Source organism: Tursiops truncatus, chromosome 4 (genome assembly GCF_011762595.2).
Source record: "Tursiops truncatus isolate mTurTru1 chromosome 4, mTurTru1.mat.Y, whole genome shotgun sequence".
NCBI lineage: Eukaryota > Metazoa > Chordata > Mammalia > Artiodactyla > Delphinidae > Tursiops > Tursiops truncatus.
The window spans coordinates 24850555-24867319 of record NC_047037.1 but is presented as its reverse complement, the minus strand read 5'-3'; the positions used below and the strand labels follow the sequence as shown (position 1 = coordinate 24867319).

The following is a 16765-nucleotide window of genomic DNA, read 5'->3' as shown; positions in this document are numbered from 1 at the left end:
TAACCTGTTTTTTAAAAATCAGTGTAGCAAAGAATATTAGACAAACAGATATTTATAATATAGTTTAAAAACTACTATGATAGAAGAAATATAGAACACCCTATACTAACAGCATAAAGAGAGCAACTAAGCCAGTCCTAGAGTAGGCAGTCAGTAATGGTCAGAAAAGACTTTTGAGAGGACATACTATCAAAGTTGAGTCTTAAATTCAAGCAAAAAATTTTTTAAATACTCTATGCATTGTACAGAAAAAGAAAAAGCTATGTGCTTTACACCTCTTTATGAGGAAGCCAATAAAGAGACAAAAGTAGCATTTTAGGCTTGAGGGCCATATGATCTCCATGTCCACTACTCAGTGTTGCCTTTGAAGTAGTTGCAGACAATAAGTAAACGAATGATCATGGCTGTGTTCCAATAAAACTTGTTCACAGAAACAGGCGGCCAGCCTGTGGGCCATGGTTTGCTAACGCAAAGAAAGAGATTACCAAAATCAGAAAAAAGAAAACTTCTAAAGTTTTCAATGGCATATGAACATATTCAATTACTTCCACTCCATTCTGGGTACCTAGTTCATAATAAAAGAAAACAATAAGGATGCATGAAATAAAACTAACCATTACCATTTTGCTCCCTCAGTTTATACCAAATTTGACAAAAATATGTGTAACAATGTGTATATTGTTATATTTATAATGTTATATTTCAGAAGAGCAGAAGAGGGTAGAAATCATAGAAGAAATTGAAAATGAATGCACAAACAGCAGGACTTACCAATACAACTGCCTTCGGCCTCATTTTGTCCATGGCTTCCATTCACATTTACAAACATAAGTGGGGAGGACTTCATGATATGCTGGATGAAATCAAGCAACATCACAGAGGTTGGCTGAGAGTCAGTCTTCTTTACAAGTTCTAGAGCAACTAAAACAATAAAAGATTCATTTTAAAGAGTCATGACAAATTAAATGGCAGTGCTTTTAAGAAACTAAACTTCGGTGACAAGAATTATGTCCAACACAGTGCTCATGATAAACCGATGGGGCTAAAAACACACTACAATCCTATCTTTCTAATTTTAAATGTTTAATAATCACATGTATTCATCTGTTATATATCCATTCACCAAACATATGCTAAAGGCCTACAATACGCCTGGCACTGTGTGAAAATCTGAGGATTAAAAAACCCTCAAAATCAGGTGAGGGAGTCAGACAAATAAACTAGTCATTATATGTTAACTGCACTAATCTACAAAAGAGGAAACAAGTGTCTGGGAATATGCCTGAAGGAGCTGATTCCTAGATGATGAGGAGTTGGTCAAACAGACAGGGTAAGGACAAGTGGTCTAAACAGATGGAGTACCATATGAAAACACATCCTGCAAGTATTCAGTAGTCATTTGTTATTTTTCAGGAACGTATAATTTTACCGATTGAAAAAGAAAGGCTAAATGACTATTGTTAAGTCATGAAATCTGTGTCAAATTTGGAATTAAATTTATAAACCATGAGCCAAATGCCACTCTGTATTATCCCTTCCACGTAATTTTAACAGACATGACACATATGACACCATCTTGCCAAGTTGGTAATATTTGTCTTTTAGATTGCCACAAACAGGAAATAGTTGATTCGACAACTCACAGAATCTTATTACCTCCCATAGACAAAGGTGCCAACCCTTATTTAAAGAGTTTTTTTTTAATGGCATTTGCTGTTTCTCAACCACTGACACAAGACCTAGCTAAAACAGAACTGGCCAAATATTTTTACCTATAATAATATCATATATCAAAGAAGAACTCATAGCAAGCAGCAGAAAATCTAGATAAGAAAGAGGAAAACAGAATTACTTTAAAAGCCTAAATCACATTAGGCCTAAATCACATTATGTAACAAGTAATATTGTAAAGAACTTGCTTGAAAATAGTAACTAACATAAACACTAACTATATATCTAAAATTATATGGAGAAAAATGCTAGTATAATGTGTATACATGGAAAAGAAAACAATTTAAGTTATAAAATTTATATCAGAAATAATTGTTTCTTACCAACATTTACATCTGTAAGTATTCGGTCAATGAACTGACAAAGAATTTGTCTTGGCTTCTGTACAACAGTATTATATTCCTCTGGACTGGAACTAAAATACAAATAAAATGTTATTAACCCTTAAAGGGACTCACAGTGTCATTTGTAAAAAATTCTCTAAAGTTGAACTTATCAAATGTGCTTAGTTTTAATGTTGACACTGATAGTATTCTTCTGCAAAGTATCCAATCTGCAAACTCTAGACCTGCCCTGCGCAATATGGACTCTCAACCACTGCGCCACCAGGGAAGCCCCATTTTCTCTTTTATTGTAAGTTTGAAACTTTCCACAATAAAAATTCAATAAATGTTAGGGAAAAATACACATATTGAGTCTTAAGAACAATCATGAAAAAATAATATTAAAAGGCGATAGGGCCTCCCTGGTGGTGCAGTGGTTGAGAGTCCACCTGCCAATGCAGGGGACGCGGGTTTGTGCCCCGGTCCTGGAGGATCCCACATGCCGCGGAGCGGCTGGGCCCGTGAGCCATGGCCGCTGAGTCTGTGCGTCCGGAGCCTGTGCTCCGCAACGGGAGAGGCCACAGCAGTGAGAGGCCCGTGTACCGTAAAAAAAAAAAATAAATAAAAAAATATTAAAAGGAGATACAATAATTAAGCAGAGGAAGAGTATCCTAGAATCCTGAATGAACTCAACTTGAGTTCCATGATTTGTGTAAATAACAAAGGAATAGAACATAATAATAGAAAGCCTGTGTTCCACCACATAATGAGGAATCATACAGTTACTCGTGTAATCAACAAACATTTACTGAGTACCTATAATGCGCCACACAACACATCAGAAGCTACTGTTGGGAAGGTGAAAGACGACAGTTTAATGGAGGAGATTGATAAATCAATCTAGCCCTCCATCCAGGCTGGATTATGAGGCCATTCACCCAAACAGTTAACACAGGTGGAAGCACACATACGGGAAGAAAAAAAATTCAGTTTTAGAAATACTGAGTTTAAGGTCTCAAGGGAACAACTAAGTGGAATGTCCAAAAGATTTTTGGAATTACAGTTCTAGACCTCAAGTCCTAGCCTAGAGATATAGATTAACTTATCGATATATAATAGTACATAACAAGCAAGGCTAAACACATTGTATTATTTCATATTTCACAAGAAATAAGATAGGGATATTAGACCCTAATTTGCATATGTGGAGACTGGTGCTTACAGAGATTATATAATCTACCACTATTAGAGCTAGTAGTAGTGGAAGCCTTGGATATGAACGCAAATGTAATAAATAATAAGAAAGCCAGAGAGAACCCAAAGTTAAGGTTAGTAGAGGCACGAGGAGAAAAGGAAAGGGCCAGAGAAACAGAAAGAAAAACAATGAGAGATGTGTTCTAGAATCCAAGGAGGTTAGAATTTTAAGGAGGGAGTTGTCCACACAATCAAATAAAACTAGTTTGTTAAAATGTCCTTTGGATATATTTTTTTATTATGGTAAAATACACTTAACATAAAATTTACCATTTTAACCATTTTTAAGTGTACAGTTCTGTGGCATTAAGTACATTCACATTATCCTACACCATCACCACCATCCCTCTCCAGAACTTTTTCATCTTCCCAAAGTGAAACTCTACTCATTAAACAATACCTCCCCATTCCCCCGCCGACAATTCTGTCTCTATGAATTTGACTACTTACATCTACACGTTGAATCCTATATTTGTCCTCTTGTGACTGACTTATTTCACTTAGCATACATCTTCACAGTTCATCCATGTTGTAACGTGTCAGGATTTCCTTCCTCTTTAAGGCTAGATAATATTCTACTGTGTTTATACCACATTTATTTATCTATCCATGTTTCCATAGACACTTGGATTGCTTCCACCTTTTGGCTACTGTAACTAATGCCTCTATGAACATGGGTGTACAAGTATCTGTTTCAGTCCCTTTCAATTATTTTGGGTGTATACCTAGAAGTGGAAATGCAAGATCATATGGTACTTCCATGTTTAGTTTTTTGAGATACTGCCATACTGCTTCCACGGTAGCTGCACCATTTTACATTGCTACCAACAACTTACAAAGTTCCAATTTTTCCTTATCCTCACCAACACTTGTTGGTTTTGTTGGTGTTGTTTTAAAATAGCAGCCATCCTCATGGGTCTGCAATGGTATCTCATTGTACTTTTGATTCACAATCCCCTAATAATTAGGGATGTTGAACATTTTTTCATGTGCTTTTTGCCCATTTGTCTTTCTTCTTTGGAGAAAGTCTATTTAAGTCCTTTCCTCATTTTTGAGAGTCTCATACTCTACTGACCCTTTCCTCATTTTCAAATCAGGTTGCTTTTTGTTGTTGATACTGGGCTGTAGTTCTTAATATTTTGGGGATATTAACTCCTTATCAGATATATGACTTGCAAACATTTACTTTCATTCCATAGGTTGTCTTTTCACTCTGTTGATACTGTCCTTTGCTGCACAAAAGTTTTAAATTTTGATAATTTTTAATTTGATCTATTTTTTCATACGCTGTCACGCTTTTGGTGTCATAGCCAAGAAGTTACTGCCGAATCCAACGTCGGGAAGCTTTTCCCCTAAGAGTTCTCTTCTAAGAGTTTTATAGTTTCACATTTAGGTCTTTGATTCATTTTGAGTTAATTTTTTTATGTCCTTTGGATTTTAAAGTTTTAGTGTAGAGATAAAGGCAGAAGCCAGATTGCAAAGGGTGAAAAACAGATGAAATGTGAATATTGAGAATAGCATGCTCTCTCTAAAGCTTGACCATGGAATGAAGAGAAGAATTGGGAGTCAGTGGTAACTAAAGGAATATATGAGGTCAAGAGGGTTTTGTTTTGTTTCCCTTAAGATGGAAAGACTTGAACAATTGATTCTTGAAATTTGGCTTTCCTTCCTGGGACCATGTATAAGTAAAGAGATAATCCTTGGACAGGATGATTATCATTAATCCTAATGACAATCATTAATATATATTTATTAATACAGGAGGAAAGGATGAGTACAGACTTTAATAATACAATAAATTCAAAACACAAATAAAACCAGATGCCCTGCTTCAAGGAAGTCACTGGGGAGAGGGTAAGAAAGCACACAAATAATTTTAATCAGGTGTCATATACACCCAAAGCAGGAAATAACTAGCTCTGCAGAGAGGATTCATGGAAAGTTGTGTATAAATGATTAGCTCACTCCATCACTTCTACTGACAAAACAGCTGAGGATATAGTAGGTAATCTGGTTATTTACACAAAATAAAATTATGTATTTCATATAAATAACAACTTATAACATCCACATAGTACTATAAATGTACATGTTTTCCCACTTAAACAATGCTAAAAGAAAAAATGAGGTTAATTATTTTCTTGATTATTCAATCACAAAGTCCAATCCTAATTGATTACGTACAGGATCCAAGGCATCTACAGCTAATAACTGCCATGATGGAAATGGTCCTGGTACATAGTAAACACTCCAAAAAATTTTGCTGAATGAATGAACGGTTCATAAGAATCTTTCTGCATCTTGTGTCTCCTTCATCCTTAATGTATAAACTTTTTCGGACCTGTGGAATATCTATCTACCTGTTCTCTGCCACTAGACCATAGGCTCCTAGAGGTGGAGACTATGTTTTATTTCTCTATGAATTCCTGCAGCACCACTAGACCATAAGCTCCTGCAGGAGAGAAAATGTGTTTCACTTCCCTTTGCATCGCCTATACCACACCTAGAACTGTGTCTTGCTTGATAGAAAACAACTAAGTTACTGAAGTTAATAAATATTTGCAAGTAATATAAACTCTAGGTGTACAGAATCAAAGAACAAGTAGTTGTATTTATACATGAAAGAGAAAACATTTTGTGTTTCTTATCTTATTTAAACCAGCACTGACCAATAGAAATACAATGCAAGCCACATGTGTAGTTTTAAATTTTCTAGTAGTCAATGACATTAAGAATGTAAAAAGAAACAGGCAATTTTAATCCCAATAATATATCCGAAATATTATCTGAACATGTAATAATATAAAAATTATTAATGACATTGTTTACATTCCTTTTGGAGGGGGGTGGTAATTAAGTCTTTGAAACCCAGTATCTTACATTTAGAGCACATCTCAGTTTAGATTAGCCACATGTGAAACGCTCAGTGGCAACATTTGGCTGGTGTCCATAGTAGGTTATAGGACATCACAGATTTAAATATAACAAAAAAAATTTTAAGTCTGAAATTACAAGATAACATGAATTGTTTTAGACAAAGTCAGGAGATTTTGTCATAAACCAAGTGTAATTTGACAAGTGTCATTTAAAAATGTTAATGAGGAGGTTTGTGGTGGAGAGGAACCAGGATTGTGGCTGGTGGTCAGAGTTTCCTATAAAGTAACTCTGTAAAGAAGGTTATGCATTCATATTTCATTTGCATAATTTTTAAAAATCAGTTTTTTAAACTTGAAGTGATTGTCATTTATTAGATGTATTATCAGAATAAAGAAATTCAAGGAAGAGTAAGGATTTCTTATTTTGCAACCTCTACCTTGGAACTGAGCTAAGAGGGTATACTTTTTCAAAAGTATACAGTAACATTTGGGTGGTAATTTATCACATAAAGTTTGGATACATTTAACAAACACTTGAAAACCTCCCTTGGGGTAAGTATCAAACGCCAGGAAAACCAAGGTACCATATATCTGCCCTAAAAGAATTCGCAGTTTAAAGGACAAAAAAGTAAGCAGGCAGTTTTAACACAGCATGGTTAAGTGTTAATAGAGCCAAGATAGAACGTAAGAGGGACACTCAGCCCTGAGCAGGACCTATCAGTCAAGGCTCCCTGGAGGAGGTGACACAAAGCTGAGTCCCTAGGGGGCTAGGCAGGTAAAATAAGGGAAGGAAGGTGAGTATTCCAGCAGAGGAAACAACATGTGCAAAGGGTCAGGAACAAGAACATAAGCTGCTCTAGAAACTGTCAGAGGTTCTACATGGCCAAAGAACAGGGAGGTAGTATCTGGAAATGAAGCTGAAGAGGGAAGATAAGGTCAAAGCGCAAAGGACTAACGAGTTTGAATTTTGTACTGAAGGGTTCTAAGCAGGTGAGTGAAGGTTAAACATGTTTCTAAAACATGAATTCAATTATGTTATTTCTCTGTTTAAAACACCCCAATGGCTTCCCACTGAACTTAAAATAAAATCTAATTCCTCATTCTGCCCTATAAACTGCTAAAGGATCTGGCCTCTGCCTACTCTTCCATCCTTAATACTACTCCCATCTTTGCTCCCTATGTTCCAGGCTTCTTCCTCCTCTTTAAAAAGTAGCCTCATTCCCACCTAGAGATCTTTGTATTTTCTATTCCATCTCAGACACTTCTCCTCCCAGTTTCACAAGACTGGCTTCTTCTCACCATCCAAACCTCCTCTAGTGGCTAATGTTGCTGCTCCCCAGCCCCTCATCTCCCTCTCATTTCCCATTTAACATTTTAATGGCAACTATCACTGTTGGAAAAAATCTTGTGATTACAAAGTAATTTTAAACAGGAAGGTCAGAGAAGGTTCTTGGAAATGACAACTGAATGGAACTAGCCAGTGTTCAGAGAGAAGAAACGAGTGCAAAGGAATGACGGCAGGAATGATCTTGGTGTATTAAAAAAAAATAAAGCGAATGTCATTGGAGTAGAGTGAGCAAGGGAGGGATGAGGTAGGCAGGATGAGCAAGGCCATGAGGTCAGAGGTAGGCAGAGGCCAGATTATGGCAGACCTTAGAGGCCCTGGGAAGGAATTTGGATTTTATTCTAAGTATGTTGGAAAACCAAAGGAAGATTCTGAGCAGGGGAGTAATGTTATATAATCTACAATATGATTTATAGTTGTAAAAATCACTTTGGTTGCTAAGTGGGAAATCCACTGTAAGTGGGTAAAAGTGGAAATGGAAAGATCAGCTGAGAGGTTACTGTAATAGTCCAGATAAGAAATTTTGGTGATAGCAGTGGAGATGGTGAAAAGTGTTTTTTTTTTTTTTTGCAGTACGTGGGCCTCTCACTGTTGTGGCCTCTCCCGTTGCGGAGCACAGGGTCCGGACGTGCAGGCTCAGCGGCCATGGCTCACAGGCCCAGCCGCTCCGCGGCATGTGGGATCTTCCCGGACCGGGTCACGAACCCGTGTCCCCTGCATGGGCAGGCGGACTCTCAACCACTGCGCCACCAGGGAAGCCCAAAAAGTGTTTTTAAAGGTACAGTTGACAGGACTTGCTGATGGATTATTAAGGGGTAAGGGAAAAAAAAAAAAAATCAAGGATAATTCTTAGGCTTTTGGTTCCTACATTTACAATAAGCTGGGGAAGGAACAGGTTTAAGGACAACAAATCAGCAGTTCTGCTTTGGATATGTTAATTTTCATTTCTGAGTATAGATGTTGAGTAAGCAACCTAATATATATCTCTGGGCTAGAGTGATAAATTTGGGAGTTATCAGCATATAGATGGTATTTTAAGTTATGGGACTAGACAAAGTTACTGAGGAAGAGAGTGAAGATTGAAAGAGGACTAATGATATAGCCCGAAAGCACATACAGAGTCAAGAATGATTCCTAGATTTCCAGTCTGGAAAAAAAAGTGAACACGGTATCATTTACTGAGATATCCCTACCTCAGTGAATAAGAGGAATTAAAAAAAAAAAACCAAAAAGAAAAACCGCTTGCGGGCTTCCCTGGTGGCGCAGTTGTTGAGAGTCCGCCTGCCGATGCAGGGGACGTGGGTTCGTGCCCCGGTCCGGGAGGATCCCACATGCCGCGGAGCGGCTGGGCCCCCGAGCCGTGGCCGCTGAGCCTGCGCGTCTGGAGCCTGTGCTCCGCAACGGGAGAGACCACAACAGTGAGAGGCCCGCGTACCGTAAACAAAAAAAACAAAAAAAAAAAACCGCTTGGGATATGCAGAGAATTTAAATTGGATATATTGAGTCTTAACTGCATATAGGACACCCAGGGAACAAATGGGTTATACTAACATAGTCTGCCAGTATACAGTTGCATATATGGTTCTATATGAAAGAAACATAGCTTGGAGACACAGATTTGGAGTCATCAAATAGCAGGTGGTAGTTGAAGGCAGGAAGAGTGGATGAGATCACCCAGAGAGACTAGGCAGAGAAAAGAGTGCTAACAGAATAAAACACTGAAGCAAAATTTATCCCTGAGAGACAGAGGAAGAAGAGCCCACACATTAAAACAGTAACATCTTACTTTTTTCAGAAATCTAATTGCCATGGTCAATGAAGAAAAAAAAAACAACAACTGAGGAGACAAGGTCTTGATGGCTTGAATCTGAAACCCAGCTCTAATACTAACTGCTATCTCTCTGACTTTGGTACTTCAATTTCTGTGACTCTGATTCTTAATAAACAGTGATAATATTTGCTCCATTCTATATCATGGAGATACTGTGAGACTGAATAAGCTTGAATGAAGCAGTTGCAATGAAAAAGTCATGACAAGTAAAAACTATTATCAGACAATTCACTACGGGTCAGTTTTTCTATTCCATCTCTTAGAATGGCTACAAATGAGTGAAAGGTAACTATAAGCTCTGTTGATGAAAGCGACTAAAAATAAATCCAAGATCCTATTATTTTTACTAACAAGTATCACAGAGAAAGAAAGAAAAGGGAAGAGAAGTACTAATCAGCAAATTCTATATTAAAGCAAGGTGGGAAAAGTACACTGAGCTTCACATCGAGCCTGAAAGATGAAATCTGTACATCAACTTCCTATATGAACACTTGCCTTCATCTTCTTTTAGAAAGGTAGATGTTACTTTACAAAATGTTAACACAAGTATGCTTGCAACATTCATACAAAGCGGAAAAAAATCATACACACAACAATATGATGATTCAGTTAAGACAAGTATGGTCCCTTCATTTATATCCTCTTATGTATGTAATCGAGGAAGACTAAATGTCAGTGTCTCTGTACGGTCAACAAGTGGAGATGGACACAGCTGCACTGCAAAAAGAAAGGGAATTAAATATCCCATGGGCTTAACGTCAGCTGTGGCTGTGTGCTAAGTTTCCAACCAGTTCAAGAAATCGGAAAGCAACTATTCCAATTGATAGTTCAACTGCAGCAGTGGTACAAGCTCACTTATTTTCTGTTCACAGTGGGTTACAAATATTTTTTTTTTAAAAAAGCAAACGAACAAAAACCCTGCCTTCTCGTCTTTAGGTCAGGTTTAGGAAAGGCTGTGTGTGTCCTGAATGGGGGCAGCAGCCATCAACATCTACCTACTCTCTTCGGGCAGAATACTGGTTTACACGATTTTACTCTTGGGTTTACAGAAAGGAAAAAAAAAAAAAGAGCTTTTGCAAATGGAACATTATCTTCAAATGTTGGCAATACTCTGTGCACATTTATATTCTGTGGATTTTGTGGCCGATCCCTGGGGTTTCTGACTAAAATAACGGATTGAGGACTGGATGATCGATATGAAAGGGGTCCCATCTCCAGAATAGCATATGGTTTCACTTAGAAACGAACTTTTCCTAGCAACTGGCCTTCCTTGACAGAAATCAGAACTAGTGATTTTTCTTCCGAGGGTAGTTTTGGGTCAAAACGTAAAGGTAAAAATCAATCCCTCCACCAGCGATCATAAAGCACAGAAACTAAGGAAAGTCCATGCGTCAAGTACTCCATGTAAGGAAAGAGGCTTTCAAGAAGCAAATGAATGTAGGAAAGTGACCAGAAAGTGTTCGGAAGGGACCTTTCCCTCCCGCTGCGGAGGCAATCCCCCTGGGGTTTGGGGGGGGAGGGAGAGGGACGAGCTCCCGGGCGCCGCTGAGGTAAAGTGGGGCCAGCCGACTACCCCTCCCCTCGGATCCGCAACCCGCAGGTTTGCGGCGACGCCCCGCGTCCTTTCAACGGTCTCTCTGAGGGAGAAGCGCTCAAGTCAGCGGAGGAGCATCTCCCCAAGGGCCGCGGCCTGGGTTAGGGGATCGGAGCCGGGACGTGCGTGGCTGGGAAGGGAGAGCACGTGAGACGCCGGCCCGGCCCTACCTGCCCAGCTCCCGCAGGGCCGGGATCATAGACGCCAGCTCCAGGCCATGCTCGCCCATGGTGAGGACGCGAGGCACTCTTCAACCACGCCGAGGCGGGCTCCTGGCGTCTCCTCAGCTCTCTCTGGTGAAAAAGCGCGGCGCCCGACGGGGGCTCGCAGGGCCCAAAACTCCTCCCGGAAGCCGCGGCCGATCCGCTCTCCAGGCCAGAGTTCTTTTCCGCGTAGGACTTGAGGGGGCGGGGCAAGGGGCGGGGCAAGGGCGGGGTGCGCTCCGGTCAAATTTCCAGCGTTGGGGGCGTTCTGAGCCGGGAAAGCTCGGCAGGCGAGATTCGCGAGAGTTTTGGTTTTTTGCGGTCCTGCTCTGTCACTCACTCCCAGCCTGAGCGGCTCAGATAAGACAGACCCCTGGATCTGGGGAGGAAAGGGGCGTGGTGGGCACCAGCGCAGAACGCCTCGCATCACAAATGTGAGGACTGAGACAATTCAGCAACTAAAGGCCCAGGATTAGACCGCAGGTCTCTCCGCGGAGTCACACCTCCAGGTCCCTCATTTTCTACCACTCTCTTGGCATCCTTTCTGAGAGATACGGGGCAAAAGATGGGCTCCTCCTTGTCCTTTTTGTTTCAGCAGGGTTTTTTTTGTTTCTTTGTTTTTCCCAACTTGAAGTCTCCCTTAGGTTTCCTTGAGAATTCTCCCAACGTTTAATATTTAAAAAGAGGGTTGAATTATATTTATTTGTGTCTCATTTAGTCAGCAGCAGTACTATGTATTTTTATGTCACCATTACGGGCATCTATTACCTATGATTTAATTTTTAAAGTAAAATCAGTGGCTTTTGGCTGTAGACATTTCCTACCTCAACCCAGTTTGTTTATACGAAAAATGGTCATCATAAGAAGCTGTTAACATGTCAAAATTATGTATTTAATCAGGCAAGGCCATGCAGTGTGCTTACATTGGTTCCTTACACATGAGAATAATCGTTATACAGTATGCTAAAAAAAATCAAAGTGATGGAGTGACAGACAGCCAAATACGCTTCCGCCTCAGGGATTTTGCATTTGCTGTGCCCTTTGCCTTGACCTTAAACACCCCTCTTTCATCACCTCTCTTCAGATGTTTGCTGAAATGTCACCAGAGAGCACATAGACTAGCACACTTACACTCACACTCTTTTCCCCTCCATCCTGCTTTATTTTCTTCACAACACGTAGAACCAAATTATATACTATTTTATTGACTGTCTCCTCCAATTAGAATATAAGCTAAAATCCTGAGAGCAGGATTTTGTCTGTTTTATTCACTGCTTAGATACTCGGGACCTAAAACAGTGCCTGGTACATAGTTGGTGTGTACTAAATATTTGTAAAATTGTGGAATGCTATAGTGGGAAGAACATGGGATTAGAAGTTGAAGCCCTGTGCAAGTTCTCATTTCACCTGCTAGCAACTATAGTTACTAAAGTTACTCAGTAAAGTTACTTACTTTAAAAACTGTACTTCAGTTTTTCATCTATAAAATGAGATTAGTAATATCTATCTTGTAAGATTACAGTAAAGATTAAATAAGAGGGGCTTCCCTGGTGGCGCAGTGGTTGAGAGTCCGCCTGCCGATTCAGGGGACACGGGTTCGTGCCCTGGTCCGGGAAGATCCCACACGCCGCGGAGCCGCTGGGCCCGTGAGCCATGGCCGCTGAGCCTGTGCGTCCGGAGCCTGTGCTCCGCAACAGGAGAGGCCACAACAGTGAGAGGCCCGCGTACTGCAAAAAAAAAAAAAAAAGATTAAAAAAGAGGTGGTAGTGCCCTACAGTGGAATACCATTTCTTAGTTAAAATGAAGTATGAATTCTGAAAACGATGTTGAGTGAAAAAGAAAGCAAATGGCAAAGGGATACATAACAATATTAAATCACATACCATTTTAAAACCACAAAATAAGACTTTTAGTGTGAATTTTGTATACATACATATATGATAAAAGTATAAAAACATGGTTGGGAAGGATATACATCAACTCCAGGAGAGTTGTACCTCTGCAGAGGGAGAGAAGGGAATGAAATGAGAAGGTTTCAACATATCTGTGAAGGCTTTCTTTTAATAGGATTGGATTAACCATGACAAATCTACAATTTGTTATATTTGGATGACGTGCTGATCTCTCCCAAATTCTTCCTTCTGTTCAGATCTCTCTCTGAGCTTTATATTTCATTATGTCTTCCTTTCTACTGAATTATTTTCCCTTGAATTTTTCCCAGGTATTTTATTTTATTTTATTTTATTTTCTGCCATGTGGCACGTGGGGTCTTAGTTCCCCGATCAGGGATCGAACTCGCACCCCCTGCATTGTAAGCGCAGAGTCTTAACCACTGGACCGCCAGGGAAGTCCCCCCAGGCATTTTATTTTTGTTTAAATTTTTATTATGGAAAGTTTCAAATATATACAAAAGTAGAGAGAGTAGAATAAGGACCCCCTCCTTATGCCCATCATCCAACTTCAACAACTATCAGCCTATGACCAGTCTTTGTTTCATCTATAACTACCCCTCCCAGTTCCCCTGTCTCTAATTGGATTATTTTAAGGAAAATCTCAGACAACTCATCAATTTATCTGTAAACACTTTATTTTGTATCTCTTAAAGATAAGGACTAAATTCTACCTACTAAATATCAAACCCATCCACTTCCCTCCAAATCCCATTATCACCATTCTAGTTTCAGACCATCGCTGTCTTGTGCCCAGATTACTTACATGACATTCTAGCTTGCCTTTCTTCCTTTGGGCTTGTTTCCCCTCCAATGTATTCTCTACACTGAAGTATTACAACTTTTTTTCCTCTTCAACAGTATTATTGAAATTTTTAAAACATGCACCCTAATATGTGCATATTTACTAACCACATATATTTAGTAATATATTCTAATATGCATGGACATAACGCAGCTGTTGATTGCTTCCTGTCTTCCTCTCACCCCCTCCCGGTTTTATCATTTGGGAAGTTGAGTGTGTCGGGAGAGTGAAGCAGGAAGCTGAGAGACTGAGGTGGGTGGGTTCCTATGTCCTTGGGACCTTGGTTTCCTAAGCCCAGCATCTCAGATCAAGTTGACAACAGGGCACCAACCAATGTCCTGGAAGTTTCAGCCGGCCTGTGCGTATAGAATTGTCCCCAAGGATGATTAAACTAGAGTGGAATATGACCACCAGGTGGCACCACAACCCAAATGAGACGAAGATGGCCTTCGTTCTCAGTCAGATGCCCAAACCCCTGGCTGCCTAGCTCTGCAAGTTCCATTGTAATGCATTGGATTTTTTTTTTTTTTTTGGCTGCGTTGCGTCTTCGTTGCTGTGCGCGGGGCTTCCTCAAGTTGTGGCGAGCGAGGACTACTCTTCGTTGCGGTGCGCAGGCTTCTTATTGCGGTGGCTTCTCTTGTTACGGAGCACAGGCTTTAGGCGCAAGGGCTTCAGTAGTTGCGGCGCACGGGCTTACTTGCTCCGCGGCATGTGGGATCTTCCCAGACCGGGGCTGGTACCCGTGTTCCCTGCATTGGCAGGCAGATTCTTAACCACTGCGCCACCAGGGAAGTCCCTGGATTTTTTTTTTTTAAACTCCATTTTGTCAGGATTTTACTGTGTACACTAAAATAGAAATCTTAAAGAAATGAGATTTAAAAATATAAACAATTTTCCATGTTCCTTTCTACAACTGAATGGACTTCAATATACACCTCCTCGGTACGCGCACACACACAAATTTTCATTTTAAATAATGTTTAATAACTTTAATTTTTAATAATTTTTATTTATTTATTTATTTGGCTGCATCAGATCTTAGTTGCGGTACCTGGGATCTTCGTTGAGGCATGTGGGATCTTTCGTTGTGGCGCGGGCTTCTCTGTAGTTGTGGCATGCGGGTTTTTCTCTCTCTAGCTGTGGCTGTGGGAGCGTGGGCTCTGTAGTTCGTGGCACACGGGCTTTCTCATTGAGGCGCATGAGCTCTGTAGTTGTGGCGCGCAGGCTTAGTTGCCCTGCGGCATGTGGGATCTTAGTTCCCCCACCAGGGTTTGAACCTGCATCCCCTGCATTGGAAGGCGGATTCTTTATCACTAGACCACCAGGGAAGTCCCTCATTTTTAATAATTTTGAAAGTTATTTATTTTTTATTATTTAATAATTTCCATTTTTAATAGTTTTTAAAACTTTGCTCCTAGATGATGCCAGTGTTGTTTGGAATTGTTCTACATGGCAGACAGAGCACCTTTTCAAAACCCAGGTATGATTATGCAATTCCCCTGCTTCAGTAGCTTGACTGTGTATTGAATATTGTCAGATTAGTTGGTAAAAAGGGGCACATGTCTAACGGTCTTCATTGGCTAAAGACTCAAATAACAGACCAACATAACCACAAGTAAACATTCTGAAACTTAATAAAGCAGAACAAATGATCCTGTACAGCCAAACTGCATTAATGAATTAATTTAATTCTATTAAACCCATTTAGTAGAAACATTGAAAAAGCCCATTATCAAAAAACACCTAGTTGTCATAGAGGAACTTAAAATATTGAAGAAACTTAAATGTAAAGCTATTTGTCTTCCTATCCATGTGGCAGTTTCACATCTGCTAAGGCTGTATTTTGGAGAAGAACTCCATTGTATTTGGATACAATTCAGAAATGACATGGAGTACCTTTGCATGTTTCCAGGAGATTTCTATCTCAGTAATGAATTATTGGCACTTACATTGCTAAGGTCTCAAGCATGACCCTAATCTTATATCAAATGTGTTTAAATGGTAATGATTATTTGCATTTGCAACCATTTTTTTACTTTTCTCAAAATCCTTTCATCTGTTTCATCTGCTGCTATCCTCCCAGTAGCTCTGTAATGAAATAAAGCTTGAGGAGAGGTTTCTGAGTTCTCGAACTTGAGCATGCAGCAGAATCACCTGGAGGGCTTTACTGAAACAGATTTCTGAGCCCCAGCCCATTCGGATTCAATGGGTCTGAAAGAGAATGCAATAACTTGCGTTTTAACAAGCTCTTAGGTAGTGCTGATGCTGCTTGTCCGTGGACCACACTTTGAGTTAGCACTGTTATAGAGTAGCATTTCTTAACCTTGACTATGCATTGAAATTATGTGAGTGGGAAGCTTTTTTTTTTGCGGTATGCGGGTCTCTCACTGTTGTGGCCTCTTCCGTTGCGGAGCACAGGCTCAGGACGCGCAGGCTCAGCGGCCATGGCTCACGGGCCCAGCGGCTCCGCGGCGTGTGGGATCTTCCCGTACCAGGGCACGAACCCGTGTCCCCTGCATCGGTAGGCGGACTCTCAACCACTGCGCCACCAGGAAGGCCCAACGAGTGGGAAGCTTTTTAAAAGTATCTGGGTGATGATGGAGCCTCATTAGGGTCCAAGATGGCGGAGTATGAAGACCTTGAGCTCATCTCCTCTCACAGACACATCAAAATTATAATTTATTTTTTTATATTTATTTTTGGTTGCGTTGGGTCTTCGTTGCTGTGCGCGGGTTTTCTCTAGTTGTGGCGAGTGGGGGCTACTCTTCGTTGCGGTGCACGGGCTTCTCATTGCGGTGGCCTCTCGTTGCGGAGCATGGGCTCTAGACGCGTGGGCTTCAGTAGTTGTGGCTCA

The 16765-nt window shown here is 40.2% G+C and overlaps 1 protein-coding gene across 5 annotated transcripts in view; it reads right to left on the bottom strand.

The window, feature by feature from the left end:
• ATR (ATR checkpoint kinase) overlaps positions 1-11310 on the bottom strand; it is a 103270-nt gene extending 91960 nt beyond the window's left edge. For 2 of the 5 annotated variants that reach the window (XM_019934297.3, XM_019934299.3), the window contains exons 1-3: positions 11125-11298; positions 2055-2146; positions 772-921 (exon numbers count right to left, since the gene is read on the bottom strand). In XM_019934297.3, the coding sequence (XP_019789856.1) occupies positions 772-921; positions 2055-2146; positions 11125-11183 (301 nt within the window). In that variant the 5' untranslated portion in view covers positions 11184-11298. Of the gene's footprint in view, positions 1-771; positions 922-2054; positions 2147-11124 lie in introns of all 5 variants that reach the window. The other 3 variants (XM_019934300.3, XM_073803735.1, XM_019934298.3) reach the window with 3 other exon arrangements.
• Positions 11311-16765: the final 5455 nt, after the last annotated feature.